This window comes from Mesoplodon mirus (genome assembly GCF_964341445.2).
Source record: "Mesoplodon mirus genome assembly, chromosome: 14".
NCBI lineage: Eukaryota > Metazoa > Chordata > Mammalia > Artiodactyla > Ziphiidae > Mesoplodon > Mesoplodon mirus.
This window is the reverse complement of record NC_138990.1, coordinates 20,430,830-20,458,037: the sequence shown is the minus strand read 5'-3', so window position 1 is coordinate 20,458,037 and position 27,208 is coordinate 20,430,830. Positions and strand designations below refer to the sequence as shown.

Here is a 27,208-nt window from a genome sequence, read left to right as displayed (position 1 = left end):
TCATGGACAGTTATTGGTTACTTGGGGAAGAATCATAAATTCAAGACGATTCACTGGCCTCTTTGCTTCCACACAAATTCAGTGGAAACTCATTTTGGCTTTCAGTGGCCATAAGGAAGGCCGTGGAATCCCACAGTCAAAAAAAAATGCTTCATGAAGGAAGTTATAGTGAATACTAAATTAGAATCAGGAGATCATCTTTTCTCTGTTCAGAGGACACACACACTGGGGAGACGGCAATTTTCAGCAAGGGCATCTATATAGAACTAGAAAGTAAGCTTCAAAACATTTTAGGGATGGTAACACCAGCTTACTCATCATGTCTGTTTTCAGAGGATGGAAATGAGGTCTGCAGTAGTTAATTGTCTACCGAGATCAAAAGTTTAGCCTGTGGCATAACTCAAACTGAAACCCTGATAGCAGGTGTGACACATTAGGTTGAAGACATTCCAAAATATCCTACAATATGGAAACTATTCCAAGGAGGCAGCAGGAGACTAGGTTACTTCTCCAGGTGGAGCTGCCTGGAAGGCAGGGCAAGAGTTCATCCTAAGTATAGAAATAAAGAAAAAAAATCTGGAGCGTGGGTAAGAATGCTAAGGACAGCAGCATTCATGGAATGGTAAGCTTAGATCTGACATGCTCAGAAGAAAGAACAAAAAGGAAACTTGATAAGCTATGTATTTACTATCATTTTCTAAAAGGAATCATAGCAATTCATGAAGAAATATATAAAAAAGGCTGTCTGCAGATCTGCATAGGAACACTGAAGTACATAACTGACAACACCCCCACAAGGAGTTTTTGAGGAAGAGACACCAACAGTCTTCATACAAACCTGTTTTACATTAGCCCATACTAATATCTGAAGGTATTATGTTAAGCTCCAATGGTTTGAAGGTTTTTCTAATGGGTAAAAAGCATTCCATTTATTTATTGTTTACTGTTTCTCATTATTTCTCAGTCTTTTAATTGAGATATAAGTTAAATAGAGAAAAATGTATGGATTTTAAGTTTGATGAGTTGGTAAATCTAAACATCAGTGTAGCCACAACCTGTTAAAAACAGAACGTATGCATCACTGTCCCTCCAGAGGTTCTTCATGCACCACCCACCCACTGAAAGCATCTATCAGTATAGCGTAGTGTTGCCCTTAGAACTTGATAGAAATGACATCATAGTAGCGTGCCATCTTTTGTCTCTGGCTGTTTTTTACCAACATAATGACTGAGAATCCATCCGTGTTGTTGCTTGTGTTAGCAGTTTACTCCTTATGGCTGAGCCGGATTCCACCGTATGAACCTACCAATTCATCCAGTGGTATCCACTCATCTATTGGTGAACATTTGGGCTCTTTCTAGGTTTTGGCTATTATGAATTAAGCTCCTATGAAAATAACATTGAGTTTTTTTGTTTTTTACATCTTTATTGGAGTATAATTGCTTTACAATGGTGTGTTAATTTCTGCTTTATAACAAAGTGAATCAGTTATACATATACATATGTTCCCATATCTCTTGAGTTTTGCAAGGATGAATAGCATTTCCTTAGGCAAATGGTTTCGAAAAAAAAATGGCAAAAAAAACACCTTTTTACAAAACATGATCTTATTCCCAAAAGAGAAAATGGCCCCGGGCTTACTGATGCTGCAGCGGTGACCTAGAGCGCAGCTGCCCAGACTCACCCCGCACCCCGAGCAGGCCCACTAAGCCCTACTGAGGGCACAGTTGTTTTTCTGACATTCTCCTCCTCAAACATCAATTCTGCCAACAAAACTTGCGACAGTCATGCACTAGCGCTCACGAAGAGGCTGAGCTCTCCAAGCGCCTCAAGCACAGGGATTTTCTGTAACCGGTTGTTTTCAATTCCCTAATTTTTTAAAACTTTCATTATGTATCACTTGAAACATATAAAATATGACATAAAAATGAATGTTATGAAGTTTCATTATAAAATGAACCCCTGTGAAGTGGTCCCCAACCTAGGAACCAGACTACCATCCATGAATTGTTTTTTTCTGGGACTCCTTTGGAAAGAGAGTTGCTCCTCAGATATTTAAAGAGAATCTCTGGGCTTTAAGTCAGTGGATAAAATTTAGATATCTCCCTTGAGAACTGGCAAGGGATTTGACCTTTGGGGATGGAATCATGTGCCCCCTCATGATATGGATGACATTGGGGTCTATTAGGATTATCTGATTTGAGCCCAATACTCATACGAGACTTTGGATAATATCTGCAAATTGTTATGTGTAGGGCCACTACCTTTATGTATGTATTTTAAAAGCATGGAGCACTGACTTATCAAATGTAAACACTTAAAAAATTCCACAATATATGAAAACGAATTTTGACATGCGTTAACTTTTAATATGTTAGGAATCTTAAAAATTGCAGTGTTTGAGGCGTTTCTCACTTCTAAGAAGTCCTATGTGTCATTCCAGAGGAGGAAACACGAGCATTAGTGCAGGCTGAATCTACTCTCACAGGTCCATCCAGAGTCTAAATGTATACCTGTTTTTTTTTTTCTAATCATTATATAATGGGGAAAGGAAAATTGACCAAGTCTACATTTTCTAAAGAGTAATACTTGTTATTATATTGTAATATACTTCCAAAACAGTCTTGCATATAGTACATATTTCATTCATTAAAAAATTAGCTTTTCTCGGGGCCTCCCTGGTGGCGCAGTGGTTGAGAGTCCGCCTGCCGATGCAGGGGATACGGGTTCGTGCCCCGGTCTGGGAGGATCCCATATGCCGCGGAGCGGCTGGGCCCGTGAGCCATGGCCGCTGGGCCTGCGCGTCCGGAGCCTGTGCTCCGCAACGGGGGAGGCCACAACAGTGAGAGGCCCGCATGCCGCAAAAAAAAAAAAAAAAAAAAAATTAGCTTTTCTGATAAAATAAACCAGAAGTCCTTAAAAATAATTTAAATTATATTTATGTAACAGCTTGTTCTTCTTTAAATTAATACACATTGCCTTCTCTTATAATTCAATTATGCTCGCTTTTACATATCATATTTCAGAAATTGTAAAACTACCAATGCACAATGGTCAACCGTCAACATTCTTTGCTTATCTCCACTCTTCATTTTCTGACTCACTTTCCACTGATTTTTCCCCCAATTTTCTGAGATGGCCTTAAACAGTTATAACTTCACGACTACATATTTTCATTACATCTGTCTGATTTCCAAATATTCATTGCTGCCCTCACCTCCTCATACTACTTCCCAAATACATGAGTTGCCCCTTCCCTTTCATTTTCTGGCCTCGTGTTTTATTTAGTCAACCAAACCTATGTAATGTCTATCATCTATCAGATTTTTCAAATATTTATTACTTTCTTAGATTGGTATAATAACTTTAGGCATTAAACATCCTATATATTCAATACTCTGCACTCTCTTGAGAAACAATTATTGATAGAGAATGATCATGAGGTTATATCCATCCCTACAAATAGTTAGGGGCTTAACCTGAAAAGCAGTTTCATTTAAGGCCAAGGAAGTGTCTACTGATGGTAACTGAGTTTCAGGAAGTATTTAGTGGTTGAAGAGCACAGGTGTGGAATCTGTCTGCCTTGCTTCTAGGTTTACTGTCCAGAAAGCTTTAAACTTTACTAGCTGAGTACCACTGAGCAAGTTTTTTACTTCTCTGTGTCTCCATTTCTTCATTGGTAAAATAGAGATAATTCAAGTGCCCACCGCAGAGAGCAGTCACGAGGAATTAACGGAGGTGAAGTACTCAGCAAGATGCCTGGAACAGGGCTAGCACATAACGAGCACTGGCTACTTTTACTGTTACGCTTTGGCATGAGCTCTCGCTACAGCTAGAAATGCTGTTCTCTGAAATCTTCTAAAGCGTCAGAGCTTCTCATGTGACTAGGCTATTTCAGGGCTGGCCAAGAGGCAAGAGAATAAACTTGCCATGGGGCCTTCCCGTTCAGAAGGAAAGGTCGCTTCAAACGTGTCTGCCAGTGTCTCGCTGGAATTCTCCACCAGGTGGCACACGCCACCTCACAGCCCCACTAGGGCACATTCTGGAAAGAACATCAGGTGAACCCAAACTGGGGCTTATTCATATTAAGGACGTTTTCTTTTTCCACTGTCCAGTCAAGCAAACCTCCCGCCCCTCCTCAACAGCCCCTGAGTTACAGGAAGCAAAAATTCTTCCTAGGACAAACCCAGCCTATGTTGATCTGATCATTCAGATGAATCTGTACTCTGTGTGCTTCTCTTCTACACGAGAAAGTATAGAGAAAAAAAAGGCCTCAGAAAATGCAAAACATAATCTAGTAAAGAAACCAAAGAGCAAAGTGACAGTTTGGGGGAAGGGTGAGGAATGAAACAGAATTATTTGCAAACAAACTAAATGCCTTAGCAGTACTGGGTAAATAGTAGATGTTAATGATACACGTACTTTGGAAAAGGAGAATGAAGCAGATGGAAACTCATTCTGCCCTTCCACCACGGCAAAATTAATTCCAAACCAGAGATCCTATTTATAGGCCAGAAAGTCTGGTCACCTAACACATCTGAAGACTCCCTTTCAGGGTGGAGATTAATTATACCCCGTAGTAATATGTCATGTGAGTGAAAGCATTCATTTGCCAGGCCTGTTGCTCTAGTTCTCAGAAAAACAGCTCAGGGCTTCCCTGGTGGCGCAGTGGTTAAGAATCCGCCTGCCAATGCAGGGGACATGGGTTCGAGCCCTGGTCCGGGAAGATCCCATGTGCCGCGGAGCAACTAAGCCCGTGCACCACAACTACCGAGCCTGTGCTCTAGAGCCCACGAGCCACAACTAATGAGCCCATGTGCCACAACTACTGAAGCCCGAGTGCCTAGAGCCCATGCTCCGCAACAAGAGAAGCCACTGCAATGAGAAGACCATGCACCACAACGAAGAGTAGCCCCCGCTCACCGCAACTAGAGAAAGCCTGCGTGCAGCAACGAAGACCCAACACAGCCAAAAATAAATAAATAAATTTTTTTTAAAAGAAAAGAAAACCAGCTCAGATACATTTTTAAAGGGGGTGGGGAGCATTTAGTCAAGTTTTCAGAAAAGTTCCACCAAAGCTGTTACTGAGTGAGCCTCTCACACCTCGACTCATCTGGGTAGGAGTCGACCAGGAACCAGACTGTCTCCAGCAAGGACGCTGTAACAAGCTCAGGCTAGGGTGGGCACTCACAGGAGCGTGCCAGCTCTGGCTCTCCTCTCCCACCTTGCACTCCTCCTCCTTCCCACAGCCTTCATCTGTTTGAGACACTGGAAACTCACTGAACTGGGTGTGACGGGTCCCTTTTGAATTCTTCCTCTGGGAACCTGTTTCCTCACTTTACTGCCACATACAGGCAGACCATGTTTTACCGCATTTTGCTTTACTGCGCTTCTCAGATGCACTTTTTAATAAATTGAAGGCTTGTGGTAACCCTGCTTTCAAGCAAGTCTGTTGGTGCCATTTTTCCAACAGCATTTGTTCATTTCATGTCTCTGTGTCACACTTTGGTAATCCTCACACTATTTCAACCTTTTTCATTATTATATTTGTTAGGGTGACCTGGAATCAGTAATCTTTGATGTTATTATTACAAAAAGATTACAACTTGCTGAAGACTCAGATGATGGTTAGCACTTTTTAACAATAAAGTATTTTTAAATTAAGGTCCGTACATTTTTTAGACATAATGCTATTGCACACTAATCAATTACAGCATAGTGGGTCTGGAAGCAAACGCACAATATCTCCAAGGTGTACCTGTGTCTACCATATTGGTTCCTATTCAAAACCAAGTCTGGACAAGTCTGATTCTAACAGCCTGTTACACATATTTCAACTGATAAGCAACATGGAGAGAAATAAATGCTCAAAGAACTATCTGAGAAAGAAAATAAGGCTTTCAAGTATTTTTGTAAATAATAGCTCTTCTAAGCGCTTTCCTATTTAATATTAACCAAGGTTGACTTGTTCTAGCACTTGACATCTATAAAAAATGTCAGATCAAGGACATTAAAATTCCACATAATAGTATCAGTATCCAACACAGTAATTTGTGTTGGATACTGACACTATCCAAATAAAGTCCCAAATATGACAACTGAAGGCAGAAAGCAAGTGTACAAAGCAGGTAGTTTTAGAAACATAAGAGTGACTGGGTCTTCTGTTCCTACTTGGAAAGCAGATCTGTATACCCAAACCTTTGGACTGAGCAAAAGGGAAGTCCGAGCAGCCCTTCTGCAGTTCATGAAAATCGGAGACACTGATTCTACGACAAAAGTACATCTGGCTGATATATCAGTAATACATAGCTTTTATTAATCACTATTTCTTTCCCCCACCCACCTCCAACAAACCAGAGCTCTGAATAAAATGCTGAAGTCCTGGACTTTGGTGAAATACTCAGTTCCGTACTGGGAAGTTATGCTTTTGATTTTCCCGAGAGCCTACTTCTTGCATGCTAAGAAAGACGGAAGCTTTAGAAAAGCTGGCAAGCACTCACTGGCCCTCCTGGCCCGTTCCCCTCACACAGGAGGCCCCCTTTGCCTCTCGGGGATCAGCGGCTGTTTACAGGCTGATCGTTCAGCATACAGACATGAGGACAGCAGGTGTAAGCGGGGAGACGAGTGTGCTTCCCGTAAGTTTAGAATGCCTGCCTCTAGGCTGTCAGTAACTCTCCCCTAATCCCTTCCTGCTTGGGGGCTGTTTCCTCCACATACTCTTCTCCTGCTCTGACTGCTGCCGTGTTCTGCTTTGTCTGGAGGGAGACGTGAGGAGCGAGACACGACCCCCAGTGCCTCCTGTGAGCCATGTGTTCAGTCTCAGCCGAAGGAAACTGAGCGTCTGAAACATGTCCCTTGGCTTTTGTGAGCTATTTTTTCTAGGATGAAGGCAAAAAAGTCTCTTGTATTATGCATCCATCGCATCTATCTTATCTCAGGTAGAAATGAGTGATGTTTACCATGAGCTATACAAACTCCACTGATCTTTTTTAAAGAAATAAAAAAACAAACCGCAAATCCAGTTTAGTTCTGAGTCAGTTTTGCCCTCTACATGTAAGAATGTGATATTCCCTTCATATCCACTTACCTTCACTATACTGTGTTTTTAAGGGGGGTCATATCCCTACACTCTTAGAAAGCACTGTCCTCCAGACCAGAAGGGAGCAGGTTTGAGCCCCATAAGGACGTGCTCAGGCTGTCTGTCCCACCTGGCAGAGGGTTTATACAACTCACCCCAATTCACACTGCTCACATTCCTGGTGACCAACGGCAGCTTGGTTGGGCAGACAGCTGGTGAAACAGCTGTCTGGGCAAGAAACATACCCTGTGGTCACAGAATGGGGCAGGAGTCAGGCCACAACTTTACCTCCATCACCTTCCAAAGGACTAATTACACAGCAAAGATGTCCTTTCCTTCGGCTAACACACCCTGGGCCTGGAGTGTGGGCTTCAGTGTTCCTCCGACTTATAAGACGTCTGTGTAGTCTCACCAACGTGAGACTCTAACAAGGAATTCAGCCAAGATTCAGAAGCTTTCTAGGCCCCTCTACTCAGGTGAGACTCTGTCTAGCTCTACATCCAGCAGAAAAATGTAACCCCAGGTTGTCATTCAGGAAAAGGGGATTTCAATTATGGAAGAAGAATCTTTCTACCCTGATATGCTGGTAAAATACTAATTTCTAGCTTTTTTATGTCTTTTCACCCAATATCAGTGTCCCAGAACATCCAGACCCCATCCTCATTCTTACTTGTACACTTAGGGATCTTACTCCTGTGTAGCAATTCCTGTATTGATGTCGCTTTGCCCAGGCATTAGGAACATTCAGCTGTACAGTAATTTTCTCCACATAATTCAAATGTTTTGTAATGTCATGCCTTCTTGCATCTTTCCTAACACATCCAATATCACAGGGTTAAGAGAAAACACGAGTCGGCCCTTTGTATCTGAGTACCCCTGGAGTCCACATTGAAAGAAAATTCAGCAATTGTTTAGGCATTGGGAGGTGTGGATGAAACTCACTGAAACACACTCGGGTGTCATAACGTCCGGACAATTACCGTGTGCTTGGTCCAGAACTGACCTCCCGTTGGAACACATGGCCCAAGCTGAGGAGGCATCTGCCCAAGTGCAGGGAATGGCAACATATGGCCTCCAGACCTTTGAGCCATTGACAGAGCAAGACGAAAAACATGGACCCCACCCCTTGCTCACACGGACAGCTGTGACATCAGCATGCCACGGCCATGTGTGGAATGCCCCAAAATAGTCTTCTTGCTGATGCCAAAGAGTCTTTCTATGTGCACACACCCAGCAATGGCCACTTGGAATTTGGTTCTGCCCTGTCTTAAGGCCATCTGTCCAAATAAAGAGAGAGTGTCCAATCTTGTTTGTGGCATTGATAAAGTAGTCACAGAAACTGTGGGCCCAGGCTGCACCTGTTCCCAACTGCCCGGCTGAGCACAGAGTGCTGGCAAAGGAAGACCGTGAGGCAGGGAATGACAAGGCAAGCCCTAAAAGGGAGAGATTTTGGAATACTAGTTCCATGGAAAGAGAGCTCTTCGTTTTGAAAACATAACATCTAACCAAAGAAAGCATGACAAATTCAATCCAGTTTAACTCAGTGAAAGACTACACGCACAGTTCCATATTAAACGTAGTACAGAAAAATCTTGGCTGCCTGCCCCCAAAACCTAGTGTTTAGCACATATTTTCCTAGTGTCCATATAGAATAGTATGTAAGTTTCCATCTCCACATCTGAAAGGATTAGTTGCCTATTAACAAATCTGGGGATGTTAATAATAGACAATGAAAGGTTTTGAAAATTCTTCTGTCAATAACACTCAGATTTGAGGATGATTTATTTGCCCCATAACCGCTTTAAAAGATGTGTCTCATAGTAGAAATTGCTACCTGACAGTAAATTTTAGTTAGTCCTGAGAACACCACTTTTACTGTCCAAACTGATAAAAAATAAACAGTAATTTTTTAATCTCATCCAACAGAATATCTCTCTGTTCTTGGGAAATAAACAGTCCTATAAAAACAATAAAGAATAGTGCCATGAAGGAAATTAAAAGTCAGATTTAAAAAGAAGTATCCTCGTAATCGTCTGGTTGAGTGGCTTTCAGGATGGGCTCCCAGAACATGGTGGACCCCTCCCAAGGCATTTCTGCATAAAGACCTGAGCCAAGAGGACTTCAGACCCACACCCACTGCAGCCAAAGATTCACTGGAAAAAGTGAATCCAGTGGTCACAGGCACATGGGTGCAAATCAGATGCTTTATCTTCCTTCAGAGCCCCCAGCCAAAATAATTCTTTAGATATACTATTTTCTCAAAAAAGTATAAAATGGAAAATATGACCAACAATTTTTTTCAAAAGCACTACACACACACACGCGTGCACGCACACACACACACACACAGAAACACACAATTCTCTAATAAGACCAAACTCAGGATCAGAGCATTTCTGAGTTTAAAACAATTATGTTGCCCATAATGTTAGTACTAAATTACTGCTAGTACGTATTCCCTTTATTGACAAAGATTTTAAAAGATTAAAAAGCAAAGAAGGAGAAACAAATATTTACACATTTTAGTAGAGTGCTATTATCTCCGGGAAGACCATGCAAAAATATACACCTTAACTAGACCTTTGAATAAAGCGAGAGTAGAATGTGATCTGGGGGAGAAAAAATATTTGGTGAAGAAGATGCTCAGTTTTAAGGCATATAAGGGGTTTGGTCTTATGGAATTATGAAGTAAAGAAGAGAGATTATCAATTACGAGATCTAAGTGAAAGAAGCCAGACACAAAAGGCCACGTATTGTGTGATTCCATATACATGAAATGTCCAGAACAGGAAACCCACAGAGACAGAACGCAGATGTGTGGTTCTCAGGACTGGGAGGGGCGGAGGACCTGAGGATGAGGTTTCTTTGTGGCGTGATAAAAATATTCTGGAATCAGACAGTGGTAATCTTTGCCCAACTCTGGGAATATATCAAAAAACACTGTATTATATACTTTAAAATGGTAAATTTTGTAGTATGTGAATTATATCTCAATTATTAAAGTTATTTCTTTAATTCTGAGCTCAAATGGCTAAATCTGGGTCCTTGAAAACTCAGTGAAGAAAAGAGTTTTAAATAAAAGACAAAAAGAAAGACAGAATAAGTTAAATAGAGGGCCCTGGTCCCCACAGTGGGTTTTGGCTTTTGTTTTTTGTTATTGTTTTGTGGGGGGTTTTTTTGTTGTTTCTTTTTTGAGGTATGCGGGCCTCTCACTGCTGTGGCCTCTCCCGTTGTGGAGCACAGGCTCCAGATGCGCAGGCCCAGCGGCCACGGCTCACGGGCCCAGCTGCTCTGCGGCACGTGGGATCTTCCCGGACCGGGGCACGAACCTGCATCCCCTGCATCGGCAGGTGGACTCTCAACCACCGCGCCACCAGGGAAGCCCTGTTTTGTGGTTTTTTAAGCTCGTTGAGCAGAGGATCTATCTGATTGTTCTTTTTATTCCCTCTGCAAAAAAATTAAGCACAATATTATGCAAAAATAGTATTATTTGTTAACTGGAACTATTTGTTAACTGATCATTGATTACATGATTTGGGCAACAGCAGGAGCCATCTTTGCAGTGATGAGAAAGGCAGTAGAGCTCCCCACTCTGTCCCTTTCCTTCATGGTCACTACAATCCCAGGTGAGACAACTGGCCCCTTTTATGGGATGCTGCAATAGACCCAACTCAGGTACAGTTTGGTCTTAGTCGTAGTGTAGTTTGTCTAAATTCCCAGAACGTTTATGTTTACAAAAAACCTTGTGCTTATGTTTTCAGGTTAGTGCTCTGGCTTTTATTTCCTAATTAAATTTAAAAGTCTTAAAATTCACAAGACTCACCTATTCAATTATTTTTCTATTTGTACTATGATCCTTTTAGCAGGAATTAGACTAGTTAGAAAGCTGACTTAAAAAAATACAGGTTTTACAAAGAAGAGAAGGTTTTTAGATAATGCACATGAACCACAATTAAGAAAATAGAATGATGATGATGTAGAAAAAGATGTTTTTTACCTATAATAAATAAATCATGAGGGTTTGTAATATCATAATGGGGCTATCTTCTTAAGAGCACACAAAAAGCTTCACCTACGCCCAGATGTTACAGAGAGACATATTATAACCCCCTTTTACAGGTAGAAAATTAACAGGATAAGAGAGATTAAAAGGCTCTTACAGCAGAGCTTTCCTGCCTAGTGTCTTCATTCATATAATGTGGATACAATGAGCAAATGGAAAACGGGAAGTCCCTGGAAAAGTGTGTGACATATAGGTAGCACTCAGGAAATATTGTACATGAATATTAACATATTATTACTACTAGAAGCCTCACCCCTGAAACTAGAAGTGGAAAATATGAAGATATGGGGAAAAACCACAGCTGGAAATCATACCCTTCACAATGGACATACCTGCGGCGATGTAGGAGCCTCCTCCGGCTTTATAGAGAAGATGGCTGGCGAAGGGGGCTGCGCAGATGATCAAAAAGCTCGCAGTCACCACAGAAACTACCCCAAGAAGCATCAGGACCGCCCAGAAGCCACGGTAAACTGCAGACCCCAGGAGAAAAGGACAAGAGAAAGGCACACTTAGATTGTGAACGCAGCAGACTGTCACACAGTAAGTTTCTCTTCAGTTTTCTAATTTCAGCCCCAGCACTGCTGGACGGAATCCCAGGCTGTGGTCCTGAGTTCTCTTTAAAAGGAAGCCTCACCAGACGCCTTTGGACTCAATGATGCCGAACTTCTATCAACAAGCGCTTGGTATTTACACCACATATGTACTTAATATACTCTGGGAGCTCATTTTTCTAACCAGATTATCCATGGTTAGAAGTGGGAACACCTAACTATAAAGACGCCTCTTGAGCAAGTTCCCAGATAGGTCACACGTAGGTGTTCACACCAAAAGGACAAGGACATAAAAAGTCATTCACATTCACAAATGCTGCCTCTTAATTCCTGCCAAGACAGTGCTTATACCACAGTGATCCTTTAGAAGCTGGTAATGGTCCCCCCAATCTCCTAACAAAAAAGTACACTTCTATTTAGATTGTGACTCTACTGGAAAATAATCTTAAGGTAATAAAAATGACAAGCAAAGCAGAAAAAAAAAAAAGGGTTTGTACAGACTGAGATTTAAGATCAGATATATTTAAGGCGTACTACTTTCTATTAATATTTGTTCCTAGAAAGATTTAAAATGAGAAGTTATAGCGGTCTCTTAGTCAAGGGCAAGTCTGAATTAATGGATGCAGCTGGTGATAAATAAATTGTGGATTTGGTGACATACAGTGATCAAATAAAGAATTCTAATGTTCATTTTTGAGTGGGATAATTACCAATCTCTTAAACAAATTCATCATTTCCCAAAGGCTAAAACACAAAAATAAATTCCTACGTGTGTAAATGAGGGCAAGCTCACTGAAACACATTCATGAAATTACAATTTTTAATGAAAATACAGAAACTTTATAAGAAAGCAAAAAATGATTCTTCTCAACAAGCCACCTGGCAAAGGAAAAAAATATATCAATCAACTGGAATCTTTAAGAGAAAACAGAATAGGAGGATGGAAAATCCGAAGAGAGCAACCACTGCAGTTAAATGAGAAAAGAAGGCTTACATTTCCGTGTGAATAACTCGGGTTTTTTTTGTTTTGTTTTGTTTGTTTTTTTACAACTTTATTGGAGTATAATTGCTTCACAATGGTATATTAGTTTCTGCTTTACAACAAAGTGATTCAGTTATACATATACATCTGTTCCCATATCCCTTCCCTCTTGCGTCTCCCTCCCTCCCACCCTCCCTATCCCACCCCTCCAGGCGGTCACAAAGCACCGAGCTGATCTCCTTGTGCTATGCGGCTGCTTCCCACTAGCTATCTACCTTATGTTTGGTACTGTATATATGTCCATGCCAAAAGACAACCCTCAGAAGGGGAGAAAATATTTGCAAATGAAGCAACTGACAAAGGATTAATCTCCAAAATTTATAAGCAGCTCATGCAGCTCAATAACAAAAAAACAAACAACCCAATCCAAAAATGGGCAGAAGACCTAAATAGACATTTCTCCAAAGAAGATATACAGATTGCCAGCAAACACATGAAAGAATGCTCAACATCATTAATCATTAGAGAAATGCAAATCAAAACTACAATGAGATATCATCTCACACCGGTCAGAATGGCCATCATCAAAAAATCTAGAAACAATAAATGCTGGAGAGGGTGTGGAGAAAAGGGAACGCTCTTGCACTGCTGTTGGGAATGTGAATTGGTACAGCCACTATGGAGAACAGTATGGAGGTTCCTTAAAAAACTACAAATAGAACTACCATATGACCCAGCAATCCCACTACTGGGCATATACCCTGAGAATAACTCGGTTTTGAAGACAGAAACAAAAGGCAGGCTTCCACCTCACAGGCCAATGCCATCCATCTGGCAGTGGCTGCCAGGCTTGCTGGTGAGGAAGTATTCTGCGGCTGTATTCAGGCTCCTCAAGGCACAGGGCAGTAAAGTACTGATCAGCTCTCAGTGTGGGAAGTGAGAGTGAAAGGCTTTGAGCCAAATGCCTGCCATCCCTGTCCTACCAGAGTTTACTAGATAACTGGTGAGCCCCACATTTTACACTTTCATTCACTTCATTTAGTGCACTTTCACGTGGTCCTTCTGTGGCAAGTGCTAGGGGTATAAACATTCGTAAGAGGTGGTCCGGGGAAAAGGAGCCCTTCTATCACCTCTCCAATCACCCTCTGATCACCCTCCAATCACAGCTAAGACTAGACAAAATGGCAAACTACAGGAGTTTGGAAAGTAAACAACAGCAAGTGGATTAAGGAGGGAAGTAAAACCTTAATGAAAGATCAATTCAGCTACAAGGGGTTTTCTGGGTTTTTTCTATTTTTTCATCCAGGATTTGGCCTCAAGGCAAGCCAAATTGGGAACTGTGTAAAAAGGTTCAAAGTGCACAATATCCCTAGTGAAGGCTGTCATGCTGGCTAGAGAAGCAGGAGAGGGGCTCTGCAAGCCAGAGTGTGGGGAGACCTCATGTTTTTATTCTCCTCACCCTGCTTCACAGCCAGCTTCAAACATAGATCTGCACTGCCACCCCCATGGGGGAGTGGACATTTAACATCCCAAAGATGATCCAACTCTCAGGATAGAAGAATAAGAAAAAGAAACCCAACTGCGCAAAGAGTGGGGGAATCACCTTTTCTCTTGCTGGTCTGCACTGGTACCGCTGCAGGGAACTCTGCCACAGCACAGGAGACCAAAACTCTGAAGGAACCCCATCTTTCCATCCAGAGAAACTGGGAGAAAGGGGCCGTGGAAGCCAGAGGGTGTGGCAGAAAATCCCACAGATGAGACAGGGCTGGACAAGAGGATCTCCAGTTCTGTGTTTGAAACTGTACAAGGATTGAGCTCACTCCCCACGTTGCACACGTGCAGAAAACACCCAGAGATGTATAGCAAAGGCTCTGAGAACTGAATTACAGTATAAAAACCACCCAAGTACCAGAGCAAGCCTGGAGCGGTGATGCCCCAGGCAGACCCAAATAGCATAGGGAACCGAACTGACAATGCAACTACTATCACAGAGGAAAAAGACAGAACCATGCCAGTCAGCTGCCTATTCAAACAACAGATCAGTATTCTCCAGAGGATTTTAACAATACGCAGAGACGGACAACAAAATATTCAAAATGTCCAGCATACAATCCAAAATTTCTTGATATACCAACAACCATGAAAAGCTGACCAATTCTCAAAGGACCAAGCGATCAGTAGATGCCAACACAAACACGATTCAGACATGTGAGTGATCAGACAAACTCTGAAGTAGCTTTTAGAACCAGCTTCTATGAACTAAGGTGAACACTCCTGAAATGAATAGAAAGATAGAAATTCTCAAGATAGAAGTAGTATCTATAAAAAAGAGAACTAGGCTGAACTTTTAGAGTTGAAAAATACAATATGTGAAATAAAAACTCCCTTAGATGGCCTCACTAGCAGGACAGGGAGGAGAGAGGGAAGAGCAACAAACTTGAAGAGAGAACAGTAAGAATTATCCAGTCTGAACCACAGAAGGAAAAGAGACTGAAAACAAAAATGACTCGAATCTCAGGTACTCGTGGGACAATATCAGAAGATCTCACATTTGTGTCACTGGAGTCCCTAAAGCAGAGGGAGAAGATATTGGTACAGAGAGAACATTTATAGAAATAATGCCTTCAAACTTCTTAAACTGGGTGAAAGACAAATTTACAGATACAAGAAACTCAGCAACCTCCAAAGAGGGCACACTCAGAGAAATCAGCCTAGACACGTAATAAGAAAATTACTGAAAACCACAGGCAAAGTCTTGAAAGCAGCTGGGGGTATGGGGGGTGGAGATGACCCATTAGATGGATAGGAACAGTAATTCAACGGATGGCAAGTCTCTCATCAGAAGTGATTGAGGCCACTGCCCAAGTCAGAGAGGACATTGTGAGCTGTGGGCACATTGTCACAATCACCGCAAAGGAGAGGAAAAGGGTTGCTGGCAAAGATGCTGACTTGGGTGGTCCCCCTTCATGATCACAGGGTGTGCCTTCGATCAGAGGGGCTGCTCGAGGCCTGAGGGTATGCTGGGGACAGAGCAGCCCCGTGTGAGTAGAGGGCAGAGGAGGTCTGACAGCTTCCACTTTCAGGTTGGGGACCCTGAGTAAGTACACAACAGCAAAAGTCACGGCAAAGAAACAAACAGAAAAAGAAACGACTGAGGCCAGAAGACAGTTAAACAGTATCTTTAAAGTGCCCCAGAAAAAGACCTGTCAACCTAAAATTCTGCCTCCAGTGAAAATATCTTTGAGGGATGAAGGGAAAAGAAAGCCATTTCTCAAGGAGGAAAAATATAGACTTTGTCATCAGAAGACCTGCTCTACAAAGAAATGCTAAAGAAATTTCTTTAGGCTCAAGGGAAATGACACCAGGGTTTCCTTGAAATTTCAGAAGTGAAGGAAGAGAAACAGAAAAGGTGGATATCTGTGTAAATATAGTAGATTATATTTCTCATCTTAATTTCTCATCTTAATTTAAAATATATTTGACTGTTGAAAGTAATATATATGAGTGTGTATGTGTATGTATATATATATATATATATGGCATAATACAGTAAAGAAATGTAGGTTTCAGAATCAGAGTGACCTGAGTATGCACTCTTACCTGCAATGTAACCTTGGACCACTTACTTAAACTTATGAACCTGTAAAATAGGAAATGCTTTCTGAACCTTCACTTCTGTAAAATAAGAATGCTTGTGTCCATCCTTTAGAGTTCTTGAAAGAATTACTAATAATGCATTTGCAGTGTGTGGCATATCACAAGAGACCAATGAATGGCACTTATTTTGTGGTTGCTTTTATTGCATGTTAAAATTGCATTAACATGACACAGCAGAGGGTATTAGGTTCAGTAATAGGAAAGTGGATTACTTCCCCCAGAGAGCCTTGCACACTGTTTTTTATGTATCATTGACATTAGGAAATCCCTTTAGATTACAGCATACAGTACAGGTTGTGTCTGCCAATACACACAGTTCCACAGAGCTTTCACGCTATCTTCCATGGGAAGTTTCCCTGTCCACTAAGAAGGCACTGGCCACGTTTCATACCACATGACTCTACTCTTAATTACCCCAAATACAAACAAACGGGGTCAGATACCTGACACAAAGACCAAAACATGGTGGCCTCTGACCCATGCAGAGATGAGTTGAGCTAATCAGTGTGACCCCTTGAGAATGGGAACACTGCAAAAGGGAGAGGATTCACAGCAGAGTTGAAGCTAAAAGGAAGCACTGGTAGCTGATCCAGAAGAGCTGTGGTGAGTCGCAGCCATACCCAAGCAAGAGGGCAGGAATTACGACGCAGGCCATAGAGAGGGCAGAAAAAGCAGAGGAGCCTCTCCACAGAGAGAAGCAGGGGGACTGCCAGAAAGAGAAGACACCAGGTGAGGGTGAGAGAGAAAGTGAGCCAGCCGGCAATGGGGGATAAGTGCTCCCCAGAACGGCTGTTGCTGAGACCTGCTACTTCCTGCCCTTGGACTGCCCTAGCAGAGCAGCCTGACTTTTGATTCTGAGTCGCCGGTGAAAGGCAGGAGCAACAGATCTGTACTTAAAGGAGGGGGCACCTGGCTGCCTGGAGAGTTGTGACCATACAGATATAGCTTCCAAGTGAAATTCCTTACTGCAGTCACCACAGGCTTTATTTTCTGCCTGTGCTTCGGCATTCCAAAGTGCGCAACTTTAAGCCTATTTCAAAATTTCTTGGAATTTCCTGTTTCTTAGCTAATTATATTACCTAGTTTGCATATGTGGCACACTTTGATTCCAGAATTGAAATGTTCAGTTGTAACGAAGAATCAGCTCCTGGAACTGGGTAGTTCTTTCACTGTCTGAAGTAAAACTGAGGCAATCAGAGAATTTTCAAAATAAAATGAATGTTTTGAGATATTACTAACTGGGTGACTCTGAGAGACCACAGTTTTCTAACATAAAGCACAGTATCCTTCAAATAAGTTTATAGGAAGGATTGAGAACATATATGAAAAGTAGCTGCAAGCAGTAAGGAATCAGATGTGTTTGCTATTACTATTATTTTTACATGCCTTGTAATAAAATACTCTTGTCGACAATGTGCTTGACACTTAAAAGATATCTATTTATCTCATGGATCTAGGATGGGGACAAGCTTTCAGTTCTAGTATATAGACACTTTAAAATTTTTAAAGGATGCTCTTGTTTGGTTTAAAGGATGTTCTTGTTTGGTCAGTGGTTTATACTGTTTAGGACTCCTAGGTATTGAATGTATCTCTGAGAATACTTAATTTGTTTCCTTGTTCTTAATATGAGCCCATAAAAACTGCAAAGCTTTGTCTTGGAAAGCTTTGGACTGTACCAAGTGAAAACATCTCTAAAAATCCAACTCGACCATTTAATACAATTTAAAGCTCAACTTAAACAATATTGAATTTCTATTAATTCCTTAGAACATGAAGCAAGATTTACAGTGTAAATAGATTTACATGTAATCTATATCATCACAATTTGGATTAATTAAAGAAAGCTTCATCTGAATCTGTGAAAGGCCAAAATTAACTACTGTTTTCAAAGAAATGAAGTTCTGTCAATTCTAAATAAATTGGTGAACTGACCTAACAATGTGATCCTTGGTTGGGTGTCGTAATGAGGAAGATGATGAATAATTAGTCTAACAACAGACGTTATAGAAATGGTTCTCCTGAAGTACTCAGTTTTTTCCCTAAATCAATTAAACTTTTACCTTTACAGTATTATCCTGTTGTTTTTATTAGAGAAAAGAGACAACAAATCATTAGAGACTGTCTAGTTTGTTAACTAAGAGTGTATATGAATGCAAAACTATGTTCATGATGTCTCAGTTCATTCATAAAAAATTGCATAACATAAAGAGTCTTTACTGCAAATTCAAATTTCAGAATCAAACAAATACTAAAGGATCTCATGTCCCAGAAAGTACCCAAAAGGCCTAATTCCAAGTGACACACCTAGGAAGTGTAGGGAGACTTCTATTAAGCATCCTTCAGGTAGGAAACATACAAATCACCCCAAACGACAGGACAGTGAAGGCCATGAAATAAAGTGGACTTTTAATTATACACATCAGTATGTGTGCACGTGTGTGCATGTGCGCATGTATATGTAACTGTGCGTGTGTGTGTGTATGCTTGTGCAGATTACCACAGACAGGAAGCCAATGGCAGAAGTGGCACCTGTTCCAAATTCCATGTAAAGGGTTAAAAAAATAAAACCCTACAGTATTTCTTTTCCACTAAAAATGTAATAAAAGTGTACAGATACCTCATTAGTTTAGATGATGGGCAAGGCAAAAGCAACCTGAAGTTTTAACTGTGGATTTATTTTAGAATAAGTCCCATTCCAAGTCATTCACATCCATCCAATAATCCAAACTGATGTCTCACAAGGGACCTCTGAGCAGGGCCCTGCCAAGCTTGCCTGGTAAACGGGCACGCTGCTGACAACCAGAAGCCACTTAATTTGGCAAACATATTTTGACGGCTCTCCAGGTGCCAGGCACCAAAAGCCGCTAGAGCAAGACAGAACCCTTGCCCTCACAAGTTCAGTCCAGTGAGGGAAAAGCAAACCAGTTAACACTGTGTGCTAAGTGCCCTAGCCGAGGGGTGCACAGAATATCACGAAGCCAGATGACTCCTGCACAGAGAGACCACTGTTTCAGGGCTGGATGGTAGTAAGAGAAGGCCTATAGTACCGGGTATAGTTGAACTGGGTCTTTACGTTTGCCTAGGATTTCAGTAGGCAGAAGGCAGGAGGAAGGTGATGGGGAAAGGAAAGCAGCTTCCCTAAGCTGCCACCCAGGTGGATGAGGGGAACGACAATGTAAAGCACATGCCACTCGAGAGCTGGCGCTTTCTCATACTGGTCCTAGGAAGCCCCTGAAGTCAGTGACCAGAGCTGGTGGTCACATGTGTATGAGAGTGTCATTCCTGTAACTGGATAGAGAATGAACTGGCAGGAAAAAGACAGAACAGGGAAAACAAGTTATGTAGTTATCACAGCCCCCGGGTGGGGACTAATGCCCGGCAGTTGGGGGAGAGGTGAAACGAGCTTCAGTGATTCTGTTGTTACAGGTAGTAAGAAACTAGCAAGATAAAAGGCTGTCTTCATGGATTTCATTTATATATCAAAACAGTTTGTTCTGTTGAGATACTAAGAAATCCCGTCTTGATTTTGTAATATTTCAACTTACACGACAAACCCTCTTTCATACAGAGCACAGGGGGAAAGTCAATCCAAATGATCACAATTCCAAATTCGTAGTGTTTTGATAAATTATTTTGTTGGGTATATAAAAATGTAAATATTGTATTTGCAGTTTAAAGATAAACTTAAGTGTTATTCATTTTTCAAAACTTGCTATCTTGCCTCAGACACCTCACAAAGCTAGTTCAGAAAGCTAATCCTGTATTTCGACACATCCTCAAGCACACACAGCGTGAAGTGCTATAAAACGGTCTAAATGAAGCCAAAACAAAACACATCACCCCCTCCACCATCCTCGGCAGCAAATGAGAGCCCCCAGCATATGTCGCCGTAGCTTTAGGCAAGACGCTTCTGCTACACAGGCCAGCAAGCCTGTCCTGCATCTCCATGTACTACTTGTCTTGGCGATGTCGGGCGGGTCTAAAAATATAGCAATGCCCGCACCAAAGCAGAAGGACAGGCTGTACAGAGCGTCCGTGTCGGAGCTCCACAGGCCGGGACGTGCCAAGCCAAGCCACGTGCTCTGCTTGGGCCACTGATTTTTCAGGACAAAAAGAACACTGAGAGACCCGACAGAGTTTATTGACTTCCCTCTTGTAAACTCGTCAGTGAAGGAAGAGCTGAGAGGGAGAAAGCGCCTCAGGAAGGCAGGGCCCTCACCACCCACACTGGCCGTGACCTTGGGAAAGGCCCAGAAATCATTCTCAAGTTTCTCTTCCTGAGAGTCTCGGGGTGGGAGCGGCCGGAAGGGAGGCTTGCCGGGGAGCTGGGCAGAGGGGCGCTGCAGGAATGCAGGTAGGAGTGGTGCCGGCACCCTCAAGGTCGCAGTAGCCGGGTCCCAGGCTCTCGGAAGTGAGGTGAAGGGGACCAGAACAGGCCACCCTCACATATGTCAGTTTGGAATAAGGATTATTTTGAGCTGGGAGCAAATGAGAATCAGTGAATGCAGAAGGAAACCTAGGAGTTTTCCTTATCTAACTGGGAGAAGAAACTTCTGAGAAATGAGGACTTCCAGGGGAGTTTTATGGCCACGAAAAAGACAGCAAGTCAACACCAACATGGGTCTTTAAACAAAGCTACAAATACAAGCCATATGTTCCACTGCTTTCTCTCCTATGTTTTTCCTGGGCACTTTCCCACAGTTTACCACCCGAGCCCAAATTTCTCTTTCCTTTGTCTTGTCGCATCTCCACATTCATCGTTCTTTGCTAAAAGGTATGTAAGTTCCCAGGCCTATCTGCTTCTTTGGGTCTTCACGTTTCTATGAAGGCCTCTTTATGCATACATAAGCATAAACCTCTCCTATGTCCTGTTTTATCATCTAATTTGCGGGGCCCAGTTACTGAACCTAAGGGGGTAGAGGAAAAAGTGTGTTCCTTCCCTATGGCGGTACTGTGCACAAAGCCACTCAGATCCTCACACGGGGGACCAGGTGAGCATCCAGAGTCAGCTCCAGCTCCAAGGACTTCCTCTGACCCCTGCTGCCTGAGGGGGCCTGGATTGATGGCTCCCCTCCCCGCTCAGCTTTCAGAGCCACCCTGGAGGGTTTTAACATCACACCCAAGCTAGGATTCCAAACCACAACAACTGAACGAGAACCTCTGAGGGTGAGCACAAGCAACCATATTTTGTTTGTTTGTTTGTTTGTTTGTTTGTTTTCCTTTGCGGCACGCGGGCCTCTCACTGTTGTGGCCTCTCCCGTTGCGGAGCACAGGCTCCGGACACGCAGGCTCAGTGGCCATGGCTCATGGGCCCAGCCGCTCCACAGCATGTGGGATCTTCCCGGACCGGGGCACGAACCCGTGTCCCCTGCATCGGCAGGCGGACTCTCAACCACTGCGCCACCAGGGAAGCCCAAGCAACCGTATTTTTAAAAGACTCCTAGAAGAATGGGATGTACAGCCAGGATGAGAACCACTGGACTGCTGAGTCTCTCTGGAGCTGCTAATTTTATTGAGAAGGTGCTACTCAACCTTTGCAGGTATTCTCTCCTCTGTCATCACAAAAATCCCTATTTTTGTGTTTTACAGATGAGGCTCAGAGAGGTTAAGTCAAGTCCCCAAAATGAAACAGCCAGTAAATGACAAGGTCAAGATTTGAACTCAGGGCTATCTGAGCTCAGTCTCAGACACCATTAGACACCAATGTTTGTGGCGTTTATTTCCAATAGATTGTCACTGATCCATCTAAGGCTTCTAGGCTCAAATCCTCCCACTCTGGCTCCTCATACCTTATCCTCCAGAAATGCTGAAATTATACTGAAGTTTCCAGTGGGGAAATGCTGTTACCACGCCTGTAGGCTTTCATAATACTGCCCCTGTCAGCTAGAATACACAGCTTTCCAACTTGTCCTTTGAGATCCAATCAAGCATCCTCCCCGATCCGCCCCCAAAGGACATAGTGGAGCTATGTCCTCATCTCCACCAAGAGGCAGGAGAGTGTAGAATCAGACTCAAGAGCTGGAGTATCTCTTACCAGTTGTGTGACCTTGGGTAAGTTACTTAGCTCTCCATGCCTCACTCTCCTTCCCTAAGATGTGATAATAAAGATACTCATCCTATAGTGCCCTTAAGAGGACTGAAAGAGTTAATGTGAGTCAGCCCTGAGTAGTGCCGTGCCTCTGCACTCCATCAGGGTCTTGACACGTGCCCGTCACCAGACAGCACTCTGCGTTGTGCTTCGTCTTTACATTTCCACCTCCACTTCTTGCCTGTGCATTCCTGCAGGGCCAAGGCTCCGTCTTGCCCATCTTTCTAACCCCAGGGGAATCTGTATGGCTGGCATGTAATAGATGCTCAATAAAATATGAATAAGTGAATAATCAATAACTTATCACTCAGTCCCCACCAAAATCTCAATGTATACAGTTAAGGTTAGTGAGATATTTAATGGCCATGGGACAGAATGAAGCTAAACTCATTCAAAACGGAAATGAATTGATGGTCTTGGCCTATAATCACAATGGCTAGGGATCACTTAAATCCCTACTAGGGAGAAACAGGCACTTGGAAGAGAACAGTTGAGGAATCAAGTGATGAGATGTTAACACCTGGATACTAAGTAAGAGTACCGAGGACTATGTAACCACCCTTTCCAGGCTGCTGAATACCCAGTACATAGATATGAATCAAGAACACTGGGAACTTCTGTAAATGCTCCTGCCCAACTCTAAAAATGCCAGAAGAGAGGCAAATTTCCTCATTAACTGATTCCCTCTTAAAAAATCAGATCTATTCCTGAGAAGACTTGCTGTCTTTTATACTGAGCCATGAAAGGAACATTTTTAGGATCCCTTTATTCATATACTTTTTTTAAACATTGACTATGAACCTGTTTACCCAAAGCTTTTGGCAGACAATTGAAAATAATTATAGCAAAGCCTTGCTTACTTGATTGTAAGTATTCTGTTGTAAATTTTCTAGGACTCCTAAGCCTTCATTTTCATATCTTTCAGATGATTTGCCTACACAAATCTCTTACACCTTAGAAATCACACTTCTCTGAGGAATTTTATGGTCTTTCATTGCAACTATACATCCAGGTATCTTTCTCTAAGGGATGTGGATCAAAAGTAGTTTCTATATTTCTTTATCAGAAAAGTTAGTTTGAAAATTGCATAGCACTAAAATGATTTGATATTTCCCCTCTATTCTGATCATAAAACACCAACAAAAGAAGTGATTAACAACTGAATTGAATTCCACTCTTTCATTTACCCATGCTCAAACATTGATTGAAAAATCTATCTTGTATCAGGTGCTGTGCTAGATAAGTACATACTGGTGATACGCCATGAAAAAAAGTCCAGTATGTGCTATCAAGCAGTCTAATGGGAGAGAAACACACAATCAGATGACTGTCAGCTATGCCAAGGGCAAGGGGAGGACTCTATGGTGTATCACACTGGAATAGAGGAAGGGTAGTTGACACAGTCTTGGCATACTTGCAGAAGGCTTCTTGGAGGAGCCGATTCTCTTTTTTTTTAATTTTTATTGGAGTATAGTTGATTGATAATGTTGTGTTAGTTTCAGGTGTACAGCAAAGTGAATCAGTTAGACATACCCATATACCCACTCTTTTTTAGAGTCTTTTCCCATATAGGCCATTGCAGAGTACTGAGTAGAGTTCCCTGTGCCATACAGTAGGTCCTTATTAGTTATCTATTTTATATACAGGAGGGTGTATGTGTCAATCCCAGTCTTTGGAGGAGGTGATTCTTAAACAGGAGAGCAGTAATGCAGGAAATGAAGGCAGAGAGCAGAAAGTATGAACAAGGAGGAAAGTGGGTGTGAGCAAGTAGCCTAGTGTGAAGGCACAGAGAAGGAAAGCTTTGGGGCGGGGGAAGTGGTGAGAGAAGGTACGAGGCAGATCATGACGGCCCCTGTAGAATATGGTCGTTTACCAGGGGAGCATTTTGGCCCACGTTACATGAAACTTTCCTTACAAACAATATGAAAAATCACTGAACAACTTAAATTAAAATAGGTGTTTTGTCCACACGGAGCTTCAATCTATTAATAATCAAACCATTGGCAAAAGGTTTGCAGTCTGGTTTTGTGAGGCGCGGGGAGGTGTTTTCAGTGCGAAAGAGGGGAAAAAAAGGCAGTAAAACACCTACTCCCTTTTCTTTATTACAGGCATTTATATTTTCTTGATATTTTTTTCTTAGGGGTAAAATACTTAGAGATAAAGGTGCCAAAAAATCTAGCAGCACTTCATGGAAACTAGCCTCTCTTGTGAGTAAAATGAAATGGGCAAGAGACCTTATCAAGGAATTGTAATAGCAAAAGAAAAGAAGCTTAAAAGTTTCTAGCAACAAAATAAAGGTATAGAGCTGGGAGTAACCACTGGCTGCTGGGGTGAGAGGGTTGTGTAGGCAATAAGCAGTGGCCTGTCCCAGCCAGCAAATGCCTTGGAAAAATACTTAGCCAGCTTAGAATCTGGACCTGCGTAGTTTGGGATGTGAACCACACATGCAAGGAGTACTAGCACAGCCGGTGTGAAATGACCCTCCCCTGGGGACAGACAAGATAGCTGAGACATAGCTGGCATCCCTGGCAGGGCAAGCACGCCTCATTTACTCCAGAACAAACATTCACACTTTGCTTATTCACAAACAGAGTCACATTTTCTCCAATGAGCAGGAAACATGATCTTTGTTGTTCAAAGTCAGCATTCACCAAGGACCTAAACCCCTCTTGGGCATCTCTCACTGACTTGGCCTCTCCTCCAGGGCTCAATCTGAAGGAATGGGGTAGAAATGCCTATCGGCAGCCTTCAGCCTTCACTGACTTGTCCGCTATTTGCTGTGTGTTCTTCAGAAGTGGGTCACTTGTCCAGCCTCCCTGGTTTTCTGCTTGTTCTTGATAAAAAGGTAGACTATCAGTCTCAGAAGTCACTTCCAACTCTTCTGGTTAGAGTCCCAACAAGTGAATAGTCAATATTTCCCTCTGATAGTGAACTGCATAGACTGAACTTCCAAGTCTCCACTCGAAAACACCAGCCTTCTGAAACTGCACGTTTAAGCAGAAAGTCATTGAAAAGATCAAACGTAGCATTCCCATAGCTACTCTACACACAGTCTAGTGGGGGATTTGATTGTATGTATTTATTTGCAGTGATAAGATACATATTGGGAAGACTTCCCTCTCTAGCTACTCAACATAGCAAGCTGTTGGAGCAAATGCCCTTCGTATTGTGTAACAACAGCTGTGGCTCTGGAAACAAGTTAACGCTTCGCTTTCCATGCAACGCGTCCCTTCCCTTAATGATACTAAATCAACACTCTGTGGATGTGAATAATTGCCACGGCCACTTGCAGACTTGAAGCAATGAATCTGAGTCCTAGAAAAAGTGCTTTATAAAAATCAATCATATTTTTAAAAAACTATATTTAAAAATCACTTTTATTTTATTTCTATACCCCCCAAATTTGCTTGTAAAGAGTAATAAACAGTAAAAGAAAGACTCATATCGAGTCACCATACGAAAACTAAGAAGTAATATAATAGAACTCACCAATTCCCCCAATTAACAATAGATTTTGTTTTAAGCTATATATTGCTTGTTAGAAAAATGAAACATAATCTCCTTTACAATGTTATCAAGAAGCTGATTATGGAAATGGAGGCAGCTCACTGCAGAGCATGAACTTTGAGTAGAGAAACCCAAATGCTCTACGTTTCCTTGGCCTTGAAATGGCAGCAATGAACTCTACCTCACAGCACTGTCATCAAGATCCAAGGAGGCAATCTTTGTAAAATAAAAAGTAGGTGGGCTAGCCCAGTGACTGCACACAATAGGAGCTTATGATAAGAAATAAAATAAGTCATTTTCTTGTGATATTAATGATTTTTATAAAATAAATAACACTTTCTTTTTTTATATATTTGTCAGTAGATTAGTGGGTTTCAACACGCAGAAACAAGAAATAAGGATATAAATGAACAACTCTGAAGAAATTATGATGGTGCCTTTGTGCAATTAATGGCTCCAATTATTCATAAACTCACTGGATCTAATCCCTCATGCCAGCACTGAAATTTATCAAGCAGTACTTATGTTTACCATTCATATATTACCATTTAAAAGTAAAAGAGAGAAAAAAGAGATTACACAAAATGTGATCTGTCAAAGGGGAAACAGTGGTAGTGAGCCCAAGAAGAAAGAAATCCAGGTTGCAAAACACTAGGTCAAATTGCTGTGGACAGCTTGCTAAATTCAAGGGTCAAATCTCAGTCCACGCCCTACTCTACTTCTTAGCAGCATTTGGCCAAGCTTACCACTCCCTTCTCTGAGAAAAGCTTTCTCTTTCTGGTTTCCAGAACACCATACTCTCCTGGTTTGCTTCCTGCTTCCCTAGCTGCCCATCCTCAGTCTCCTTTGTGGGTCTCTCCTCTTCTTCCTGACCTCTGAACAACAGAGCAGCCTAGGGCTCTGTGCTTGGACCGACCTCCTTTCTCTCTACACTCATTCTCCAGATGCTCTTATCTTGTCCCCTGGTTTAAATAGACCTCCACGCAATGACTGCCAAATGCACAGTTTCTGCTCAAAAAGCAACCTTTAACTCTAGACTCTGCAATCCAAAAGCCTACATAACATCTCTACTAGGTGTCCTCAACTTAACATGTCTGAAAACTCCAAAGCTTCCTCTTAACAATCAACTCTACGTCAGCTTCCCCCGTCTCTAAAAATAACAACTTCATCCCTCCAGTTGCTAAGGACAAAAAGTGTCATCATTAACTCTGCTCTTTCCCTACACCTCACAATGAACCATCAGCAAATCTGGTCGGCTGTTCCTTCAGAATGTAACTAGATA

General features: G+C 42.1%; 1 protein-coding gene across 10 annotated transcripts in view; it reads right to left on the bottom strand.

The window, feature by feature from the left end:
- TMEM182 (transmembrane protein 182) overlaps nucleotides 1-27,208 on the bottom strand; it is a 298,426-nt gene that overhangs the window by 236,658 nt on the left and 34,560 nt on the right. For 9 of the 10 annotated variants that reach the window (XM_082642687.1, XM_082642689.1, XM_082642688.1 and 6 more), the window contains one exon: nucleotides 11,474-11,611. The exons of the other annotated variant lie outside the window; for it this stretch is intronic. In XM_082642687.1, coding sequence (XP_082498813.1) covers nucleotides 11,474-11,611 — 138 coding nt within the window. The remainder of the gene's footprint in view (nucleotides 1-11,473; nucleotides 11,612-27,208) is intronic. 10 annotated transcript variants of the gene reach the window in all.